At 38.4% G+C, this 21,266-nt stretch overlaps 3 protein-coding genes and 1 long non-coding RNA gene across 4 annotated transcripts; 1 reads left to right on the plus strand and 3 right to left on the minus strand.

The window, feature by feature from the left end:
• Window positions 1-911: 911 nt before the first annotated feature.
• On the minus strand, window positions 912-15,270 carry LOC122662300. Its single transcript, XR_006333004.1, has 3 exons — window positions 14,977-15,270; window positions 1,071-1,076; window positions 912-922 (listed from the first exon to the last, which is right to left on the minus strand). It is a non-coding gene; the product is annotated as an uncharacterized LOC122662300 (long non-coding RNA).
• A 43-nt stretch (window positions 15,271-15,313) lies between these two features.
• On the minus strand, window positions 15,314-17,334 carry LOC122663088. Its single transcript, XM_043858793.1, has 5 exons — window positions 16,415-17,334; window positions 16,016-16,318; window positions 15,795-15,897; window positions 15,430-15,717; window positions 15,314-15,331 (listed from the first exon to the last, which is right to left on the minus strand). The coding sequence occupies exons 1-5, from the start codon at window positions 17,332-17,334 to the stop codon at window positions 15,314-15,316; spliced, it is 1,632 nt and encodes a 543-aa protein (XP_043714728.1).
• Window positions 17,335-17,337: 3 nt separating this feature from the next.
• Window positions 17,338-18,624, minus strand: LOC122663089. The gene has a single exon (XM_043858794.1). The coding sequence runs from the start codon at window positions 18,622-18,624 to the stop codon at window positions 17,338-17,340; it is 1,287 nt and encodes a 428-aa protein (XP_043714729.1).
• A 1,557-nt stretch (window positions 18,625-20,181) lies between these two features.
• Window positions 20,182-20,538, plus strand: LOC122663090 (putative disease resistance protein At1g59780). The gene has a single exon (XM_043858795.1). The coding sequence runs from the start codon at window positions 20,182-20,184 to the stop codon at window positions 20,536-20,538; it is 357 nt and encodes a 118-aa protein (XP_043714730.1).
• Window positions 20,539-21,266: the final 728 nt, after the last annotated feature.

Below are 21,266 nucleotides of genomic sequence, written 5' to 3' on the forward strand. Positions count from 1 at the left end.
GAGCATGGGGTGCTTATATAGGTCTCACCATTGTGTTCCTTGCGAAAAATCACACAAAATAGACCCAAATTTCATCCAATTCGGAGTTGGGGAGCCCAAGATATCTCAAGTTGAAGTTGGACTGTCCAGAGCCTTCCAAATGGAATCTTTCGGGTACAGTAAAGTAACTTCTGATAATTGCATTAAGGCCCCTAAAATCCAAACTTCCGCTTCACTTTGTCCCCATCCGATTGTCAATAATTATAAATAAACCCCTGCAGATCATTTTCACGCGTCGTTACGGAAACAGCCATAACTTCTTCGTTTCAACTTGGAATTAAGTGCCGTTTGAACCATTGCGAAGCTGACTCGATGGGCTATGCGTCCATTTACACTTCTAAAAAGCTTAAAAACATCTCCTTAGCATCATCTCCTTCATTTTCACAAGAATTCACCTAAACCCTGAAAAGCACAAGAAAGCACCGAGTAACTCTGTCCAATGTGGTAAAATGTATAATTTATGCCCTAAAATTTCACACATAAATGTGCTCATCAGATTCCCCCACACTTGAACATTACTTGTCCTCAAGTAAAGCAAAAACAAAAACTAACCTAGAATGCAGAAATTCCTAACTCACTTTCGTAGGAATCACGGTTGCACTTAGCATGTGCAACAAGCCTTTAAACCCCTAGGTTACCCCTAGTGGACGAGTTGTGTCTCGTGGGTGTTTGCAATGAATATACACCCAAAATTCAATTGTAAATAAATGCTGCAAATTTTAATCATGGCATAAATAGGACAGTGCACTTAATCCCAAAAAGTGTTCAACTAATGATCAAGGAGCCAAAGGTTCCCCCACACTTGAATTTTATCACCCCACATCAATTCAAGTAACAAGCATGCATCAAGTTCAAAGGATCTCCTCATATTTTCTGAACACTACTCACCTTCAAGTAAACCCCCCATAGCATCGATGGAACCAAAGACTTAGGCATTGAGTATTGTTGACCATACTTTTTTTTTTTTTTCAGGCATTAAGGCAAAAGTTTTTTTTCTTTCTCAACCACAAACTCTATTTCTACTCCACTACTGTTCTCTGAATGACATGGTGGAGCATACACCAGACACCCAAATACTTGATAGCTTCGCTTTTTGCATATATCCATAAGACATTGAGACATTGATGCAAGAGTTTTTTATTTTTTTTTGAGTTTCCTTCCAAGGAATTTCGATCAAGTCACCCTGCTTCATGAGGCACAGTGCCCTGTCTAGTCCTAAGGAATTCCACTTTCTTTTCTGTTCCTTGTTTTTTTCTTTTTCTTTTTTTTTCATTCACTTCCACTTTCATGCCTTGCCTTGCCACAAACAAATTGGTCTCAACTACTAGCCAAAAGATCAAAGGGGTCCATAAACACATAGAGGAATCTAACCATCACATGAAGTAGCACTCATATTTTCAAACTCAATCCCCATCACCGGATACAAACCTACTACCATCCTTGAAAAGGGATTTTTTTATTATTTCGCATTCTAGGAGGGCACCTAATTCCCTCTCACTCTCGCTTTGCAAATTGAAGAGACTTATGCACATAACCAAAAACTATCGTCACAATCAAAATTGACAAAATTCAAAATTGACAAAATTCACAATTAAAGTCCAACACACCCCCCCCACACTTAATTCATACAGTGTCCTCAATGCATGCAGAAAAGAAAGAATAAGGACAAGGGAGGGGATACATACCAGGATATCAGGGGTCAAGGTAAAGAGGCTCATGGAGATTCATGACCTCTTCGTCAACTGGAGTAGGCATCTCTATGTACGGCTTCAATCTTTGGCCATTGACCTTGAAAGTAGCTCCTGTACTTGGATTGAGGACTTCAACAGTCCCATGAGGATAAACTTTTTGAACAATATAGGGGCCATCCCATTTAGAACGCAGCTTTCCTGGAAAGATATGCAAACGAGAATTGTACAACAAAACATTCTGGCCTACCTCAAAAGATTTTCTCAAAATGTGCCTATCATGGAAAACCTTAGTTTTTTCCTTGTAAATTCGGGCATTCTCATATGCCTCATTCCTAAGCTCTTCCAACTCAGATAGTTGGAGTTTCCTATGGGCACCTGCAGTGCGTAGGTCAAAGTTAAGCTTCTTGATAGCCCAAAAGGCCTTGTGCTCAATCTCTACAGGTAAGTGACATGCCTTTTCATACACCAGACGGTACGGAGATTGACCAAGATCGGTCTTGAAGGCTATCCTATGGGCCCACAGCGCATCTACCAATCGGTTAGACCAATCCTTGCGGTTCGGGTTGATGGTTTTCTCAAGAATTTGCTTGATCTGCCTATTTGAAACCTCAACCTGGCCACTGGTCTAGGGATGGTAGGGTGTGGCCAACTTATGGATGACACCATATTTTTTCATGAGGGCCTCAAAAGGCCGATTACAAAAATGCTTGCCCCGATCACTAATGAGAGCCCGGGGAGTACCAAAACGGGAGAAGATGTTCTCCTTCAGAAATTTCACAACCACCTTGTGGTCATTGGTCTTACAAGCAACTGCCTCAATCCATTTGGACACATAGTCCACAGCAAGTAATATGTACAGGTTACCAAAAGAGTTAGGGAAAGGCCCCATGAAATCAATACCCCATACATCAAATACCTCAACCACCAGAATTGGGTTGAGGGGCATCATATTTCTCTTAGTAAGACACCCTAAGGATTGGCATGAAGAACATGCCCTGCAATACGTAAAAGCGTCTTTAAACAGACTAGGCCAATAAAATCCACACTGTAAAACTTTGGCCACAGTCTTATTAGGCCCAAAATGGCCTCCACAAGCCTGATCATGGCAAAAAGATAAGACAGATTGTTGCTCATGATCAGGGACACATCTCCAGATTACTTGATCCGGGCAGGTCTTAAAAAGATAAGGATCATCCCAAAAGAAATACTTAACTTGTGAAAAGAAACGATTCTTATCTTGGGTGGACCAATGTGCAGGTGTCACACCCGTAACCAGATAATTAACAATGTCAGCAAACCAAAGTTCACTAGACACTGCCATCAGATACTCATCAAGAAAATTCTCGTTGACTGGAGAATCAACAGTCAAGGAATTAGGCAGCCGGGATAGATGGTCTGCAACCAAATTTTCACACCCTTTCTTATCCCTAATTTCAAGATCAAATTCTTGTAACAAAAGGACCCACCTAATGAGGCGAGCCTTGGCATCTTTCTTCTGCACAAGATATTTGATAGCTGCATGGTCAGTATAAACAATCACATGTGATCCAACCAAGTAGGGCCTAAACTTCTCTAAAGCAAACACAACAGCTAAAAATTCTTTCTCAGTGGTATTATAATTAAGCTGTGCATCATTAAGAGTCCTACTTGCATAATAAATCACATGGGGCAATTTATTGATTCTTTGCCCAAGAACAGCCCCTATAACAAAATTAGAGGCATCACACATAAGTTCAAATGAAACTGTCCAAATTGAAGCTTGAATAATGGGGGCTGAATGCAACGCTCTTTTCAATTGCTCAAAACTATCATGACACTCAGAAGAGAAATCAAATGGGCAGTCCTTTGCCAAAAGAGATGTGAGAGGTCTAGCTATCTAGCTAAAGTCCTTGATGAATCTCCTGTAAAAACCTGCATGGCCAAGAAAAGATCTAATGTCCTTCACACTCTTAGGTGGTTGTAAATTGGCAATAAGGTCCACCTTAGATCTATCAACCTTGATCCCTTCTTTGGACACAATGTGACCAAGAACTATACCTTGCTTTACCATGAAGTGGCACTTCTCCCAATTCAGGACCAAGTTCTTTTCTATGCATCTTTTAAGAACCAAAGAGAGATGATGCAAGCAATTAGAAAAAGTAGAGCCGTGAATAGAAAAATCATCCATAAACACCCCTAGGAAGTGCTCTACCATATCAGAAAAGATACTCATCATGCACCTTTGGAATGTAGCAGGGGCATTGCAAAGCCCAAAAGGCATACGCCGGTAAGCAAAGGTTCCATAAGGGCATGTGAAAGTGGTCTTGTGTTGGTCCTCTAGAGCAATAGGAATTTGGTTATAGCCTGCATAACCATCAAGAAAACAATAATATTCATGGCCAGCTAGTCTCTCTAACATCTGATCAATAAAAGGTAAGGGGAAGTGGTCCTTCCAAGTGGTCGCATTCAATTTCCTATAGTCAATGCACACTCTCCATCCCGTTTGGATACGGGTTGGAATCAACTCATTATTAGCATTCTCAACTACAGTGACTCCTCCTTTCTTAGGCACAACCTGCACAGGACTCACCCATTGGCTATCAAAAATAGGATAAATGATGCCATGATCCAAGCATTTTAGGATCTCTTTCTTGATTGCCTCTTTCATCACAGGATTAGCCCTCCTTTGGGGTTCCCTAGAAGGTTTGGAACTCTCCATCAGATGTATATGATGTTGAACAATGGAGGGGCTAATACCTTTGATGTCAGACATGGTCCAACCTATGGCTTCCTTATTGTCCTTTAGAAGCTTAATCAACTCTTCTTCCTGAATAGAAGTCAAATCAGAAGCAATACAGGAAGAGTATGATCATGTCCTAAGAAGACATACTTGAGGTTGGAGGGCAATGCCTTCAACTCTAATGTGGGGGGCTCAATAATAGAGGATTTGGGAATGGAAGTGGATAGGGGTCCAAGGGACTCCAAAGGTGGTTGGATGCTCCAGACCTCAGATAAGGGAGTATCATCAACACCCTCCAATTCTTGCATACATTCTTAAAATCCCGAATCAAAATCAATCTCAAAGAACGTATCAATATCATCGGAAAATCCTTGAAGCTTATGCACCTCTTCATCCATGTCAGGCTGCTTGCCCAACCTAAACACATTGAAGTCAACAGAAGTATTGCCAAAAGATAATTTCATGAGACCATTCCTGTAATTGATTAAAGCATTACTGGTAGCTAGGAATGGTCTACCCAATATGATTGGGATTTGGTCCTTGAAGTTGGCAGTGGGTTGGGTATCTAAAACAATAAAATCTACAGGAAAAATAAATTCCCCAACCTTCAACAAGACATCCTCAATCATTCCCTTAGGAACTTTAACCGACCAATCTGCAAGTTGAAGAGTATTTTTGGTCGATTTCAGTTCTCCCAATCCCAGTTGTTGGTAGACATGAAAGGGTAAGAGGTTCACACTTGCACCAAGGTCCAATAAGGCATGATCAATAGTAGTATGGCCTATAGTGCAAGAGATGGTGGGGCTTCCCGGATCCTTATACTTGGCTGCTACTGGCTGTGAGATTAGAGAACTAATGTTAGCAGCCAAGAATGCCTTTTTGGGCACATTGGTGGTCCGTTTTTGGGTGCATAAGTCTTTGAGGACTTTAGCATAAGCGGGGATCTGGGCAATAGCATCCAACAAGGGGATATTCACTTGAACCTGTTTGAACACATCCAATATCTTCTCCACAGAAGGAGACTTCTTGCTAACCAACCTATTTGGGAAAGGGGCAGGTGGGGTATAAATTCTTTCAGGGTTGGTCTTTTTAACTTCCTCAATAGAATCCTCTTTGGTTTCCTCAACCAAATCATCTGGTATATCTTTAGGTTCATCAGACGAACCTGAAACAGTAGGCACTTCAATGGCCTCTTCAGAAGGGGGAGAGTCAACAGGAGTATGAGATGATAAAGACTGAGGTGCACTAGCCTGTTGATACTCATGGCCACTCCTTAAAGTATAAACAACATTTACCTGTCTGGAGGGCCCTTGGTGCTGTTGGCCTTGTGCAACATTGGTTGGAGGAGCTTGGGTACCTTGCTGAATATGAACCTGATGCCTAGGATTTGGCTCAGGCTGGCTAGGTAACTTCCCAGTTTCCCTCTCATGCAGGATTGTGACAAGCTGGGTGAGTTGTTTTTCCATGTTTTTGTGGCTTGTCATGAGAAGAGCTATCTTGTTGTCCATCTCATTCAATCTTGTTGCCTCTCTTATATTGGTAAACCCTGGGGGTTGCTGATAAGGTGCAAGGAGAGGAGGCCTAGCAGAATTAATAGAAGGTCTTGGATGAGGACGAGGGGGAAAGGGGTTAGGAGACATTCCTTGGCTTTGTGGTGCATAGTTGGTCCTTTGGGCACCAACCTGGCCTTGATGGTTAAAGTTGGATGGGCCTGCTTGGTTCCTTTGATTCCATGAGAAATTGGGGTGATTTCTCCATCCTGGATTGTAAATATTGCTATATGGGTTATTTTGGTAGAGGGCACTTACATTCTCAGTACTGGAATTGCCCACCAAGGTGTTGGGGCATTCCTTAAAAAGGTGTCCAGGGGTTTGGCACCAACTGCATACCGACATATGGTTGACCTGGTTGACCGGATTAACTGGTATAGACTCTTTAAGAACTATGGACTCCAACCGTTTTATGAGGCTGTCAAGTTTGGCCTCCTTGGTTGGCATACCCTCAATGAGATACCCCTTAGTGGTCCTTTGAGCATCTTGGGAAGATTCCCATTCCCTAGTCTTATCAGCCAAGTTGGTTAAGAATGTCCATGCATCATTCTCCTCAGAAAAAGAAGTAAAGCCTGCTGGACATATAGACTCTACAAGTTGCTTGGTCTGATAATCAATACCCTCATAAATAATTTGGCATAGCTGCCACAAGTCAAAATCATGGTGAGGGCATTCTAAGAGGAGGTCCTTGAATCTTTCCATGAATTTAGAAAAGGACTCATGTGGTTTCTGCCTGAACTGGAGGATGTCACTTTTAAGCTTATTGGTCTTGTGAAGAGGGAAGAATTTTCTCAAAAAGACAATGGTGAACTCATCCCATGTATTAATGGAGTTTGTTGGCAGTCCATAGAGCCACTTCTTGGCTTGGTCTTTCAGGGCAAATGGTATAAACCTAAGCCTAACTGCATCATCAGTCAAATTCTGGACCTTAATTAGAACACAGACCTCCTCAAATTCCCTAAGGAAGAGATATGCATCCTCATTAGCCATCCCATGAAAATGGGGTAGCATGCTGATGAAGTTGGTCTTGAGTTCATAGTTATTCCCTGTAACAACAGGCAGACTAATGCATGAGGGCTGTACAGCCCTAGTGGGGTAAAACCTATCCTTAAGAGTCTTGGGTTGTTGGTCACCCATGGTCAAAAGTAGTAGAGAAGGTGGTCTTCTAATAAGGCGATTACTTGAATCACGAGTCCACACCTTAGCCACCTAAACAGATATGAGGTCTCCTTTAGAAAAATTAAAGAAAAATAAAACACTTAAAAAAAAAAAACTAGAAACAAGAGGGAGCCCAAGGTAGATAGTGCATCTCTATCCCTCAAAAAGTGAAACAATGGTTCAAAAGCTGTAAGGATGCCATATAGGTTGACAGCAAGGGAACCCGTATAGTCTTCTATAGCAACCTACGTGCGACTCCAATATGGATTCTGATGTAGAATGGAGGTCTACTATACGTTTATGTTTCCAACACTCTCACTATGTCGCTTTCCTGTTATCAAGAGTGGTCACCTCCAAAGATAAGTCACATGTCAATCCACCCAACCAAGTCAAGATGTAGCGTCATAGGTAACTTAATCCTATGAGGGACATCAAAAGATGGAGGGTTGAAGCATATGAAGGACTTTAGATTGGGCGCACACTATTTGAAACAGAAGAGAAACAAGAAGAGGTTTTCAAAAACTGATTTTTTTTTTTTTTTCAAAAAAATAAAAAAGAAAATAATAAACTAAAACACTTTGAACTACTTAAAAGTCAGATAAATAAAATGGACAATAATCTCCCCGGCAACGGCGCCAAAAACTTGTTTGAGTTAAAATAATACCGCAAGCGTACGGGTCAATCGTAGCTACGGGTCGAACACGAGGAAATATACGCCACTCTATTTAACTAACTTAAAAGTATTGCAAAGTGAACCAAATTAAAGTGTTAAATTAAACTAATTAAATTAACAAAAATCAATGCATCCTAACTCATAAGCATCTAACAAAATTAAGGGATTAAATCGGCGTCCTAACACATGAGCATCTAACCTATCAAACTAAAGCGAATTGAAAGGAATAAAAATGCAGCCACACATACTAACCACATAAAAAGAAATAAGAGAATAAAAATGCATCCATAAACCACAACCATATAAAATTAAAATAAAAGAAATAGAGGGGGAAGAAGAAGAAGATAGAGAGAGATGGAGGAGATGGAGAATGAGATTGAGAGTTTAGATAGTAAAACCTAGATGTGCTTGCATGAATGTAAATGAAAAGCTTGAATACTTGCATAAACTTACCATGGCCTCCTCTTTTAAATCTTCAAGTTTTGTCATCAACTTAAGAACTTAGACTAGAAGGCTTAAAACCTAAACTAGAATTAAGAAATTACAACCCAATTGAAGACTTAAATTGAAATTAAAGCATAAACTAAACCTATTATAACCATTAACTAAAAATTATAAAAACAAACTAGAACTTAGAAAAGCCAAAAATCACAAATTAGAAGGAGAAGAAGAGAAGAAATTTCACTAAGTGAATGAGCAAATTTTTACAAGAGAGGTAGGGGGTATTTATAGGTGGAAGAGAGGAGAAGAGAAAAGATGGAAGTGTAGGAGAAATATTCCCTAAGAGAAGAGAATATTTTCTTCTCTTTCCTCTTTTACAATGCCTTGAATCCTAAGAAAAAAGAAAAAATAGAAAGAAGAAGAAGAGAAGATTGTTTACATAGACCTTCTATTTCTAGAAAAATAAACTTCCAATTCTAACAAGTGCTTCCTTTTCTTTGTAGATATCTTCTCCAAGCAATAAAATCAAAGCATCTTTGATTTTTCAACCTTCCATAGATGAGAAAATATAAATCTATCCCAAGTAGAATTCCAGAAGTGCCCTTGAGAAGTTGGAGGAGAGAGAGAGTAAGGGTGATGACTAGGATTCCTTCAAGAATAAATAAAATACCCATTCTGTCCTTCAGAAAACGTGGAGCATGGGGTGCTTATATAGGTCTCACCATTGTGTTCCTTGCGAAAAATCACACAAAATAGATCCAACACTACAAGAAATCAGAGTTTTTGCGACGGTAATTTTCCGTGGCAAAAGGATTGTTCCGTCCCAAAAAATGTATTTACGATGGTAACAATCCGTCGCACAACCGTCGGATGGACTGCCGTCGTAAGCTTTTACGACGGAAATTTGTTGTATGTCGGTTCAGCATGTATATACCACGACATACTTGTACTGTCGTATAAAGTTACCTATATACGACGGATCATATTCCGTAGGGTACAAAAAATTATATACCACACACTTTCCTTCCTATGGGATAACAAAACATTAGATATGACGGATTATGAAATCCGTGGTATAAGAGTCTTATATACGACGGATATAATTACTGTGGTACATAATAAATGATATGGGGCCTGCTACGTTTGCCGTAGTTTTAGAACTACCTTATATACGACGGACATTTATATTATATACCACGGAAATGTAACATCTTTTGGCATGGAAATTAAATTCCATCGTAAAAGGTGTGATAGTTTTTAAAAAAAAAAATTTATTTACAATATATAAATATTCCTATAAATATACATCCAAATTTCAAAATGAAAGAAAAAACATCATTATTAATTTGAAGATCAAGAGGCATTCAACAAGAAACACATCTCCACTAGAGAATTCCTCTCGAACCTTGATTGGATCTCTAGCAAACCCCGAGTATTCTCTGCCAGCTCCTCTGCAGCAGGATGTACTGTGTTGTGGTTCTCAAAGCGAGGAAATAGATCCGTGAAAGGCTTCATGAACCGTTGTCTGCCAAAGAGCTCACCTGCTGTAAGGTATATGCGGGTGGAATTGTTGAATCCCATAGCATGCAAGATGAGACCAACCTGCATAGAGAGAACTATTTAGAACAATGCCTTCATCAAGTTCACCGTGAAGCATTATTAAAACACCGGATTGGCATTTTCAATAGTTGCCTCAATGTTGAACTAAGCAAGAGACCAATTACATGCTATAGGGGGATCCGAACTAGGCAGCAATTAGTTAAATATATGTGCATGAACATTCAAAATTCCAAAAATTGTGTTTCTAAAACAGTAGTACTACCAGCCTACTTCAATGTGAGAACAGCAACATATCAATGCATATCGTAACAGAACAAAAGTTGAAAGAGGGGAAGAAAGAAATGAAAGAGACAATAGGCACTAAAAAAAGAATCTTAAGTAAGAATGTAATTGAGATACACAAACTAAAATAAAAATAAGCTGAAACTAAAAATAATAAATAGCATGCGCAGGAAATATGCCACTGCATATGGGGTTCACCAGCTGTGCTCTAGCAATAGGGATATCATTCCTTTTTTTTTGTCTCCCTTTTCTTGGGGGTATGCTATATCACTTTCAACTTGGCCATGACGGGTTTTGGTTTGTCACATAAGAGCATAAAGACACGAGTAATAACAAATATCCCCACCTAACCATTACCTTATCTGACTACAGTACAATGCCTTTCCTTCACAGGATTAATGATATGCAGCAAAGCATCTCATCAACACAAGGAACATAAACAAATAGCAACCTAATCTGTGTATGTTTTGTTTTTCAAAGTCTTATTCAAGTTTTTCCTTTTCTGTACTATGATTGGGTGTTTTGAGGCATATGCATGTGTTACTTTCATTGGCCTTTTCTGAACCTTGGTCATCCATATAATTTCTTTTTGTTGGTTGGATACAAACTTGGGAATTGGGATACGTATGACCAAGAGTCCAACTAACTTTTTTCTGGGTACTAGTCCAAACTAATATGAGAGTGGCCGGGAGAGAACATGAAGAAGTTATTTGCTACATTTGTCCCACCTGCACCAATCTATCCTAAGTTCAGATTAAATGAAATAATTTGCCCTTATCTCCTGGGGCTTTGCACCTAAATATTGTTTTTCTCCCTTATGTTTCTTTATTATTTCTATTATTCTAAGGGATTTTTTATGTAAAGAACAGAGTCCAGGTGTCAATTCTTGCAATACACTAGGGAGATAATTTTTATAGTAAAAAGAATGAATAACTATGAGCGAACATTCTCACACTTTCTAGTCCAAGGGACTATCATCTTTTCATTTCTTCTCATAGCCATGCTTTTTGGTACTTATATGACTCAAGAATCAAGAATATTTTTATGCTGGGACACTTACTGGATACAATGTCATTTCTGCATGCACTACCACCATTCAGAACAAAACAGTGGAATGTGATTATTCTAGTGTTTATTGATGCTCTTTCAGTGTCTAGATTTCCTGCACTTACCCCATACATGACTAGTAGAAGGATGCTGCTCCACAAGGTGAGGTTATCATTGCAGGATCTAATTGGGTTAATTGGGCTCGACAATGGTCGATTCTGATCCAATATTTTAGCTGATTCTGATCCAATAATATTTCCCTGCAACAGAACTAAGATGTTGAAACCATCTCATATAGTTTTCTGTAAGACTCTTGAACTGAAGATCACCATTAACTATTATTAAGCAACCAAAAGGTGCTGGCAACCACAACCTCTGGCCACCCTACATAGTCACTCATGTAGCACTAGATATATGCACCAAGATTAGTGAATGTGAGGCCCTCATCACTGTAATACAGTTACCTGACAAAACTCTTTATGCAAGATCAAGAGTTATACAGAGGGGTCATTGAAGCAAACGCTTTCTTAATTGCAGGGTTGTGGGTGAAGAAACCACCCTAGAAACCATGATCAAACACTTATCTAATTGGAATTCTAGCTTAGGAGACTAAATCCAAATATTTGACGGACAGCAACCTGATTTTAACACTGATATCACGTTCATGTCATTAAAAAGCATTTTAGAGCATAAATGATACACTTGCCAAAAATCCCACCATTTGGATGATTTGGTCCACAGAAAATTGCATTTGCTGCTGATCATCAATCAAACTGATTGCATCAACAAACATACACATGGTTAGATTTTCTTCTTATTATTATATCATATTTTTTTTTTAAATGAGAGATAAAATAAAAAATGGTAAAACTGGAAACCTGATTGGTTTTGGCACAAGTCTAAGCAGAGCAGAGCAGAGCAAGAATCTCTCATATCATTTCAACCCCTTTAATTATGGGCAAATTAATGGAGATCCTTCAGCATCATCATCACCAAGAAATTAAGATTCACAATCATGATATGAAGACTCACCATCATCATCCTCATCGTACGAAGAAGAAGAAGAAGATTCGGAGAAAACCATCGGAATATCTTGTCCAGCATCATCGTGTGACCATCTGAAGAAATCTGCTACCTTCCTCCTGACAAAACTACAATATTCTTCTTTCCTCTTGAACTCCTCCTCAGCAGATGGAATGAGTCCTTCATTTTCCATGAAGTACAAAATAAAACTTCCAAACAAAAATCAATAAACCTCAAAAACATCACAAAAAAACACAACAGTAGAGAAGAAAAAAAGAAAAAAAAAAGGAAATTGAGTGTTTAAGCTAAGGTACCTGAAGCAGATCGAGACTGTTCCTTTCCTCGTCCATACGGATCAAGAGAGCAGGATTCACTGTAGATTGACCCTTGGACATTCTTTGCTCCACCCCTATGCTTCTAGAAGACAACAATATGTATAAGGAATAGAATTATTATTAAGGGCTACCATCAGCAGAAGAAAGCTTTTGCTTCAGCTCCAGAATCTCCCAACAATTAAGTTATCTGAAATGAGTTAGCACACCAAAGAAAATTTGACAAGACAAAAACAAGAGAAACAGACGTTGCATGGAGCTAAATGTTGGGCATTGGGCAATAAATAAACAACACATCCATAAAGCTGAGATTAGGATCAACGCACGCATAATGGATATTTACAGATCTGTTTATCCATCGAGAGAGCAAAGTACCAAAACAAAAACACTAAAGACAAAATGACAAATGACAAACGTCAAGGTAAATGAAGAGTGTCTCCAAGTTTCACCAAAAAAAAAAAAAAAAGTGTCTCCAAGAGGTGACAGTTGAGGGAATCCAACATTTAGAGTAAAGACCAGCTTCTCAAAATGAACCATCCCAACCACGTAAGCAATGCTGCAATAACAACCTGCAATATTGTAGAGTAAATAAATGATGGATTTATCAATGACCAGCAGTTGTAGCAGACATAGAAGGAAATTTTACTTGGCAAAAGGAATGGAATTCATAAAATAAAATTTAAAAAAAAAATACCTTAAAGCTAAAAGCATGAAAGGTTTATTTAGAGGGAGAGAGAGAGACAGAGAGAGGGATGGAATATACAGTAACCACAATACCATATAAAAAAAAAACCTCCCAAGTGTAATGGATAATTTCTATGTGTTAAGTTTAATTTACCTTAAGCAATAACAATAGATATCCACCTCATTTTTGTTGCCCTCGCATGAATCGCCTAAAAATCTCCATCTCAGCCTTCAATCCATTTATCTCTTCTTTTTGTTCAGCAATAATATCCTTCAATCCACTTATCTCTTCTTTTTGTTCAAACCCTGCCTCCTTTAATGTTCGTACCTCAGTCCGCAACTCTGCATTCTCTAGAGCAAATGACTTAGCGCGCTCTGCTGCCGTTCCATGTATCGCTTTCGGAGTTAATCCAACTCCGTACATGCGTACCCGACGAGTATCTTCACCTACATTACTCCTGAAGATTCCATCTTGCACGGTATGGTCCCCACGTTTTTCTTCAGGTTGATTGTTAAGGTCGTGGTCCATCTTAGCCTGCATTTGACAATACAGACCTGAGTAAACAGTATTGAATTTACATTAGTAGTTTTTTTATTAGATTATTAAGCTTACAATCCTTTCTTCTGCAATGGGGTCTGAATAAGATCCATCTTTCTTTGTATGAGTCACCTTGAACAATTCCATACGAGAGGGAGGTCCTTCATCTGGGTGCTCTTTACGCTAAACAAAAATAATAAATTAGTGATAGAGAGTATTAGTATATAAGATCTTAAACCGGGTTAACTATAAAAAAAACATTTATAATTAAAAATTATATTACCTTCCTCTCTTGAATTACAGCGAAAGGAGTCTTTCCTGTGGTATGCAATGATAACAGTTTGGCCCTATGATCGGTATTACGTTCCGATACAACCTACCATTGTTCAAATATACACAATTATATGAGCAATATAATGTGAATCTACTTACTATTCCATTATTTTATCCTATGGTTGGCTAAATTGTAGGTGCCATACCTGACTACTCTCTTGACTCCATGTCTCAAGGAGTACGTTCCATTGTTCTTGTGGAACACGTTTATCTATATGAGCTAGCCTCTCCTCATGTGTGGTATACTTCTTAAACACATTTGCCTTTAGACCATGCTTAAAGTCCCTCCATCTTTCATTCAGTTTAGTTTCGATCCATTTCCTACGATTCTCAGGGATGTTGAATTTTTCCTGCATACAACATAAGATAGAGTTACTTAAAACGTAAGTAACAAACACTTTAATGAAATAAAAAAATGGTATTTGTTTTTTATATTACATATATCTTATTCACTGCATCATCTTTTAGAGGTGGGGGAATTTTCCTCCAATCTGAATAAGATACAGGTAGCAAGTGTGCATCTCGAGCTTTAACTCCTATCCAAGTCATCAATTGTGCAGTTCTCTCATTGCAAGGTTGGCCATTATCATCTATTTGTATGCTAATTTTTTTTCCACTGGCATTGACAAAACCTCCTTGCCCCAGCTGGTCCTCTTCCGGACTTTCTAGGACTGTAACAATTGATATTAGGTAAATACACATATTGACTAAGTTTAATAGACAAAAATATAAGTAAAGATATTTGTGCTCTTACTGTTTCCTCCGAGCTCGTGCCATCATAAAACTCATCATTACTCATTATTGACTAGTTGTTTAAAAATAAACAATTGATATTAGTGCAATCACAATACATAAATTTGTATTTGTAAAATAAAAAAAAGTAATAGTATAACATTGCATACATACTCATCATCAACCGAGACTGGTCATTCAATTAGACATATTGTCGTCATCTGAACTTGCAATTTCATTGTTTAGTTCAATGGGGGTCTGAACTATCATCCCTTCTATATCTGATCTAGTCCACACAAAATCTGTGTCACCTTCATGATCTGAAAGTTGCATATTTTGCCTATGTTGTATTGTAGTCTGTGTGTATGCATGATTCAGAACATCATTTGCCTCACCTTCCAAGTCATATGTATCCCTAATCTTGGTAGTCACGGCAACGTGCCAATCCGACCTCCGAGGATCTGACACATAAAACACCTGCTCCACTTGTGAAGCAATGACAAATGGCTCGTCATTCACATTTTGACCACTATATTTCAAGTGATTAAAATTTACAAGTGTAAACCCGAGCTCATCTTTCTCCACTCCTCTCTCAGGATGAGCCCAATCACACTTAAATAATGTTACTTTAAGATCCACTGAGTATTCTAATTCTATCACTTGTTTCAGAATACCATAATAAGTAACATGTCCCTCAATAGGATGCTTGTCCTTCTGACTTGAAAAGCTATTAGTCAATGCAGTTATTAGGACCCCACTATTCTGAGTTTTTCTATTAATCTCATGCACCTTACTATGAAATCTGATCCCATTAATAATGTATCCCATATAACTTCTTGCCTTAGAGTTAGGACCCCTAGCAAGACATTTGATGTGCTCGAGCACCTCAATCCCATTTTGCCGGAGTTTCAATATCTGATGATACAAAATGGGTCAGAATAAAGTTGCAAATTTTCATATAGTAGATTATTGAAATTTTTATATTTACGTACATGCTCATTAAACCATTTTGGAAAGTCCTTATCATGCAAATCCATAACCTTCTTGGGACGAGAGTTACGACCTAACTGCCTTTTGATTTCTTTCAGGTGGAGTCTATAATTGAGTGAGGCCAAAAAATTAAAATTCAATTACACTTTAATATATACATATATATCAAATACAATATTGAGGAAATGAGTGAAATGAAATTTTATCTCTATTTCGTACTTACTGTTGGTATTCATTTATTCCTTTGTAATGGACTAGCACACACCGATGTGCTTGATTCCTTTCTCTCATTTCGAGATGCAACAGTTCACATTTCCCTAGGGGCCGACCTATGCTTGAGAATATAGAATGTGGGTCTTCTACATCCAATGAAACATCATTTCTGGATGGCCGATTCAACCTCGTTTCAACACCTTCAAAGTATCTAGAACAAATTATTATACACTCTTCCGCAATATATCCTTCAGCTATCGAGCCCTCTGGCCGACTATTGTTGCGAACATAGTCTTTAAGTTGTTTGAGGAACCTACACAAATCCACATTTGTGACGAATATTTAGCCATAAATTTTATAGAACATGAATAAGGTGTATTATTATACAAACTAATAATTAAACACTAACCTTTCTATTGGATACATCCAACGGTAATGTACAGGACCAGCCAAGCTCGCCTCGCTGGCTAAATGAACTATCAAATGCACCATAACATCAAAAAATCCAGGTGGAAAATACCTTTCAAGGTTACACATTGAGACAGCAATACTTTGATTAAGCCTCTTGAAATCCTCCTCTGAACCAACTTTACTACATAAATCTCGAAAGAACTCACATATCTCAATCAATACTTTACCAACATTCTTGGGCAAAACACTACGAAAGGAAACTGGAAGAAGTTGTTGCATCATAATATGACAATCATGGCTCTTCATTCCCGATATTATCCTCTCCTTGACTTGCACATTACGTGAGATATTACTAGCATAGCCGTCTGGAACCTTCACACCACTTAATATTGTGCAAAACACCTCCTTGTCCTCATTGGACAATGTGTAGTATGCTGGAGGTAAAATGACTTTATCCCTACCTTCAATAATCTTTGGATGAAGATCAACACGGATTTTCATATCTTTTAAATCTAGACGTGCATTCACGTGATCCTTCGTCTTATCTTTCATACCTAACAATGTCCCAATGATACTATCACAAACATTCTTCTCAATATGCATCACGTCTAAATTATGACGAACAACATTATTTTTCCAATATGGCAAATCAAAAAATATACTCTTCTTCTTCCAGTTAAATGGGAGCTCTGGCTTTTGTAACCCCCTTTTTCTCTTCCCCCCATCCTTGTCAATATTATCCTTCCCAAATGGGGGGAAACTGAGCACCCCATAGCTGTTCCAACACATCAAAACCAGAAAGTGTCTTTGGTTGCACTCTATGTTCCTCATGACCATCAAAACTTCTTCTATCAGTACGAAATTTATGATCAGGAGGAAGAAATCGACGATGGCCCAAGTAACAGTGCTTTCTTCCATATTTTAGCCAACGTGAAATTGTATCCTTGTTGCAACATGGACAAGCCAAAGCACCTTTCGTACTCCAACCTGAGAGATTCCCATATGCCGGAAAATCATTAATGGTCCATAACAAGCATACACGTAGCTTAAATGTTTCCTTCTTATATGCATCATAAGTCTCAACGCTGTATCCCACAATGTTTTTAACTCATCAATCAATGGCTGCAAATATATGTCTATATCATTCCCTGGTTGTTTTGGTCCAGGAATAAGCAATGTAAGAATCATGTTAGGAGCCTTCATACACATCCACGGTGGCAAGTTGTAAGGGATCACCACAACAGGCCATGTACTATGCTTTGAGCTATTCATCTTAAATGGATTGAATCCATCACTTGCAAGCCCAAGCCTAATATTACGAGGGTCCTCACTAAAATCCGGATAAAGCCTATCGAAGTCCTTCCATGCTTTAGAGTCAGCTGGGTGTCGTAACTTCTGGTCATCTACACGCTCTTCATGATGCCATCTCATATCAGATGATAGTTTAGACGACATATATAACCTTTGAAACCTTGGAATCAAAGGGAAATGACGTAATATCTTGACTGGGATCTTCTTATCGTCTGATATATATCTTGATATGCCACATTTGTAACAAGACGTGGCATTTGCTGTCTCATTCCGATACAACATGCAATCGTTGCGGCATGCATCAATCTTCTCGTAATTCAGGCCTAAGTCTTTAATAATCTTCTTGGTTTCATACAAAGACTTCGGTAACGAATTCGGCTCGGGAAATGCTTCTTTCAATAAGTCAAGCAACAATGAGAATGCTTTGTCACTCAACTTGCAGAGACATTTAATATGATAAAGCCGAAGAATGAAAGATAGTTTTGTAAACCTTTCGTTTCCTGGATACAATGGTAAATTTGCATCTTCCATCAACCGTTCATATTTCTTCATTGCTATACTTTCCCCCTCTATATGCACACCTGTGCCACCATCATCAATCCTTTCATCTGTATTTCTTCTGAACATCTCATTTAGCATGTTATGTGTAACATCATAGGTATCTGATGAGTCAAGTTCCACTGGAGTTTCACGGAGAGGGGTGTGTGAAGATGATGCTTCCCCATGGTTATTCCAAATTGTATAGTTCCTTAAAAATCCATCACAGACCAGATGTTCGGTCACTTCAGTCCGATTTCCCCAAAGTTGATTTAGGCACTTTACACATGGGCATAAGATCTGAGTCCCACATGCTGCATTAGAAAATGCATAGTCTAGGAATTTGTCAACCTCCTGCATGTATAGTGTAGACGTTCTAAAGGATGGATCCTTTGATCTTTCAATCCAACTCCTAGACATAGTTTCCAGACGTAACTGGTAAAACAAAAAAAAATGTTGATTAAGTCCAAAAGAGGGCTGCTTCCAAGTTCAATGCTATAAATTAAACCCTCTTAGTAATAGCATACAATCAACAAAAGCAACAGATTATAATCCCCCCAAACTCAGATTAAGTAGAACCCCCACAACCACAAAAGAATGATGCTAACAGTACTTTCTTGACAACGATAAAACAGAGTATAGAGAGGAGAATGGAGCTGAAAAAGGGATCGATTGGGGGCCTTAGGATGCAGGAGATGTGTTCAAAAGATGGGAGAGAAGTGATGGCTGGATTGGTTAGGAGAAGGGGCTCTTTGGAATTAGAAAGTAACACAAAATAGGCTCAAACCAGGGCACATGAGCAAGGGGGCAGCATAAAGGTGTCTCGGTTGATGAAGTAGAGTGTTCCAATATCTAGATAGCTTGTAGGGCATGAAGAACAGCAGCAAAGAGTGACCTCCTGGGCTTCCCACCGCAAGGAGTCGCCGATTCATACACCAGCTCCTTCCTCCATGGATCAAACACCAAGGAATCAAAATTGTGGGTTGCTTGCCCTCCTGGGTTGTTTTTATAGACTTCATTAAAACAAAATAGTAAGGACTCAAAATTAGAAAGTTCCAAAAATTAGAAACTACCAACTTTGGCCTTTTACTTGGGTTACAAAACACAATCAGTTTCTAGACTGATGTGACCTACTACTTGTTGACAATGTACTAACTATTAAAATAGAAACTAACTACTTACAATGAAAATAGAAATTAACTACTAATAATCAAAATAGAAAGTAGATATTCCTAGTTAGACAACATCAGGCAGCTAAGAGGGAAAACGAAGAAGTTGAAGATGGAGGAAACCACGCTGAATTTCCAGATTTTTCGACATTCTTTCCTCGTTTCTTTTTCTCTCAAGAGGTTCCACTCTTTCTCTATATTGATTTCTCCAATCGAATCCTTACGATCTACCATCTCCCACGATGGAATCTGAACTTTATTGGAGCCCACCAATTTTGGGTGATTAAATTTTATGTCTTCTATGTTTCCAATACTGCGTACACTTTCATGTGCTTTCTATTTTCAAGAATTTCCTATTCAACAATGATACACTACAAAATTAAGGGAATGGAAAACCAATCCTCTAGATACCTCATCTTTTAACTAAATGGTTAAAAGATGAGGTATGTAAAAGTACAGTTTATGTAAGGTAGTATGACAATTAGGTGAAAGTCCCCTTCTCCAAAAGAGAAACTGGAGCTGTAAGGTAGTGTGACTTTTCTTTATTCATAGAATACATCATCAAATGCATGACTTGCCAAATGCAAATATTATTCCTCAAGTCAAAACCCCCTTGAAGGGTTAGAAATCTAGAACCCTTTAACATCAATATGGGCTCTTTGTTTGATCAAGAATTAGCTTTACAAAGAGAGGGTTTCAGGAATTATTGAACTCTAACATCCATTTGCAGAACTAGAGGCAATCAAAAATGGCAGCTTCGATTGCTTTGAATGGCTTAGATAGCTTGTGCCAAGTGATTGTGAAAGAAGCATATTTGTTTCTTGTAGTGGAAGATCAAGTCAAGACCCTTGGAGACCAGCTCAAACTTATGGGTTCTTTCCTCAGAGATGCAGAGAGAGCAGAGGGTCAAGAACATATTGCAATGGAGGAATTGGTTATCCAAATTAGGGATTTAACCTATGAAGCTGAGGACATCATTGAGAAATACTTGGTGGATGGATGGATGTGTAAATATACCCAGCAAGGAAAATTTATCCGAAGAGTCGAAACAGGATTGGAAACAAGACTTCACTTTCCTCTTCTTGTTGAGCCCACAACCAAATAGCAATAACAAATGAGGTGAGAAGCATGATAGAACCCCCTTAGATTCCCATTCAAATTTGACATTTCAACTTCGAAGTAACAAATTTCCAAGATCATTCTTCGAATATCAAAATTACAATTCAATATACTGTCTCCCAATAGAGGAAAGACTAAATGATGACACTGCTTAACCCCAAAAATAGTCATGAGCACTCCTAATTTAATTTGAAATGTTTAAGGCTGCATAGCTGATGAAGATACCAAAACACATCAGAATAGCTCATTCAGGTCGCAGGAAGATAATCAAGATAGATTGAGGTTCACCATTTCGGCCTTGCAGTGAATCAAATTTATGAATCCATCAGATAAACAACTTATGGAAATTTTAGTATTTTACTAGGAAAAAAAAAGTATCCTTAAGCTAATATATCTAACACTTATCAAGCTTGAATAAATTATAAACGTACGAACCTCACATTACCTGTTAACCATTCTCAAATATTACTATTAAGGAAAACAATCATGCCAGCACGATAGCACCTCACTGAAGAGTTCTAAGAAGCAAAAATAATTTTAGAATACCATTCTTAATCTTTTTTTTTGGTGAATAAAAAATTCATTACCAAAGGATGAAGAAAAGAAAGAAAAGGAGGCCCGAAGGGGGGAAAGAAAGACAAGAACAGCCAACAGTGTGATACAAAACTATTGGGATTCTGCCATGCAATTGGAATCTGTGGATGATGAAGAAGA

The sequence above is a fragment of the Telopea speciosissima genome, chromosome 5 (genome assembly GCF_018873765.1).
Source record: "Telopea speciosissima isolate NSW1024214 ecotype Mountain lineage chromosome 5, Tspe_v1, whole genome shotgun sequence".
Classification (NCBI taxonomy): Eukaryota; Viridiplantae; Streptophyta; class Magnoliopsida; order Proteales; family Proteaceae; genus Telopea; species Telopea speciosissima.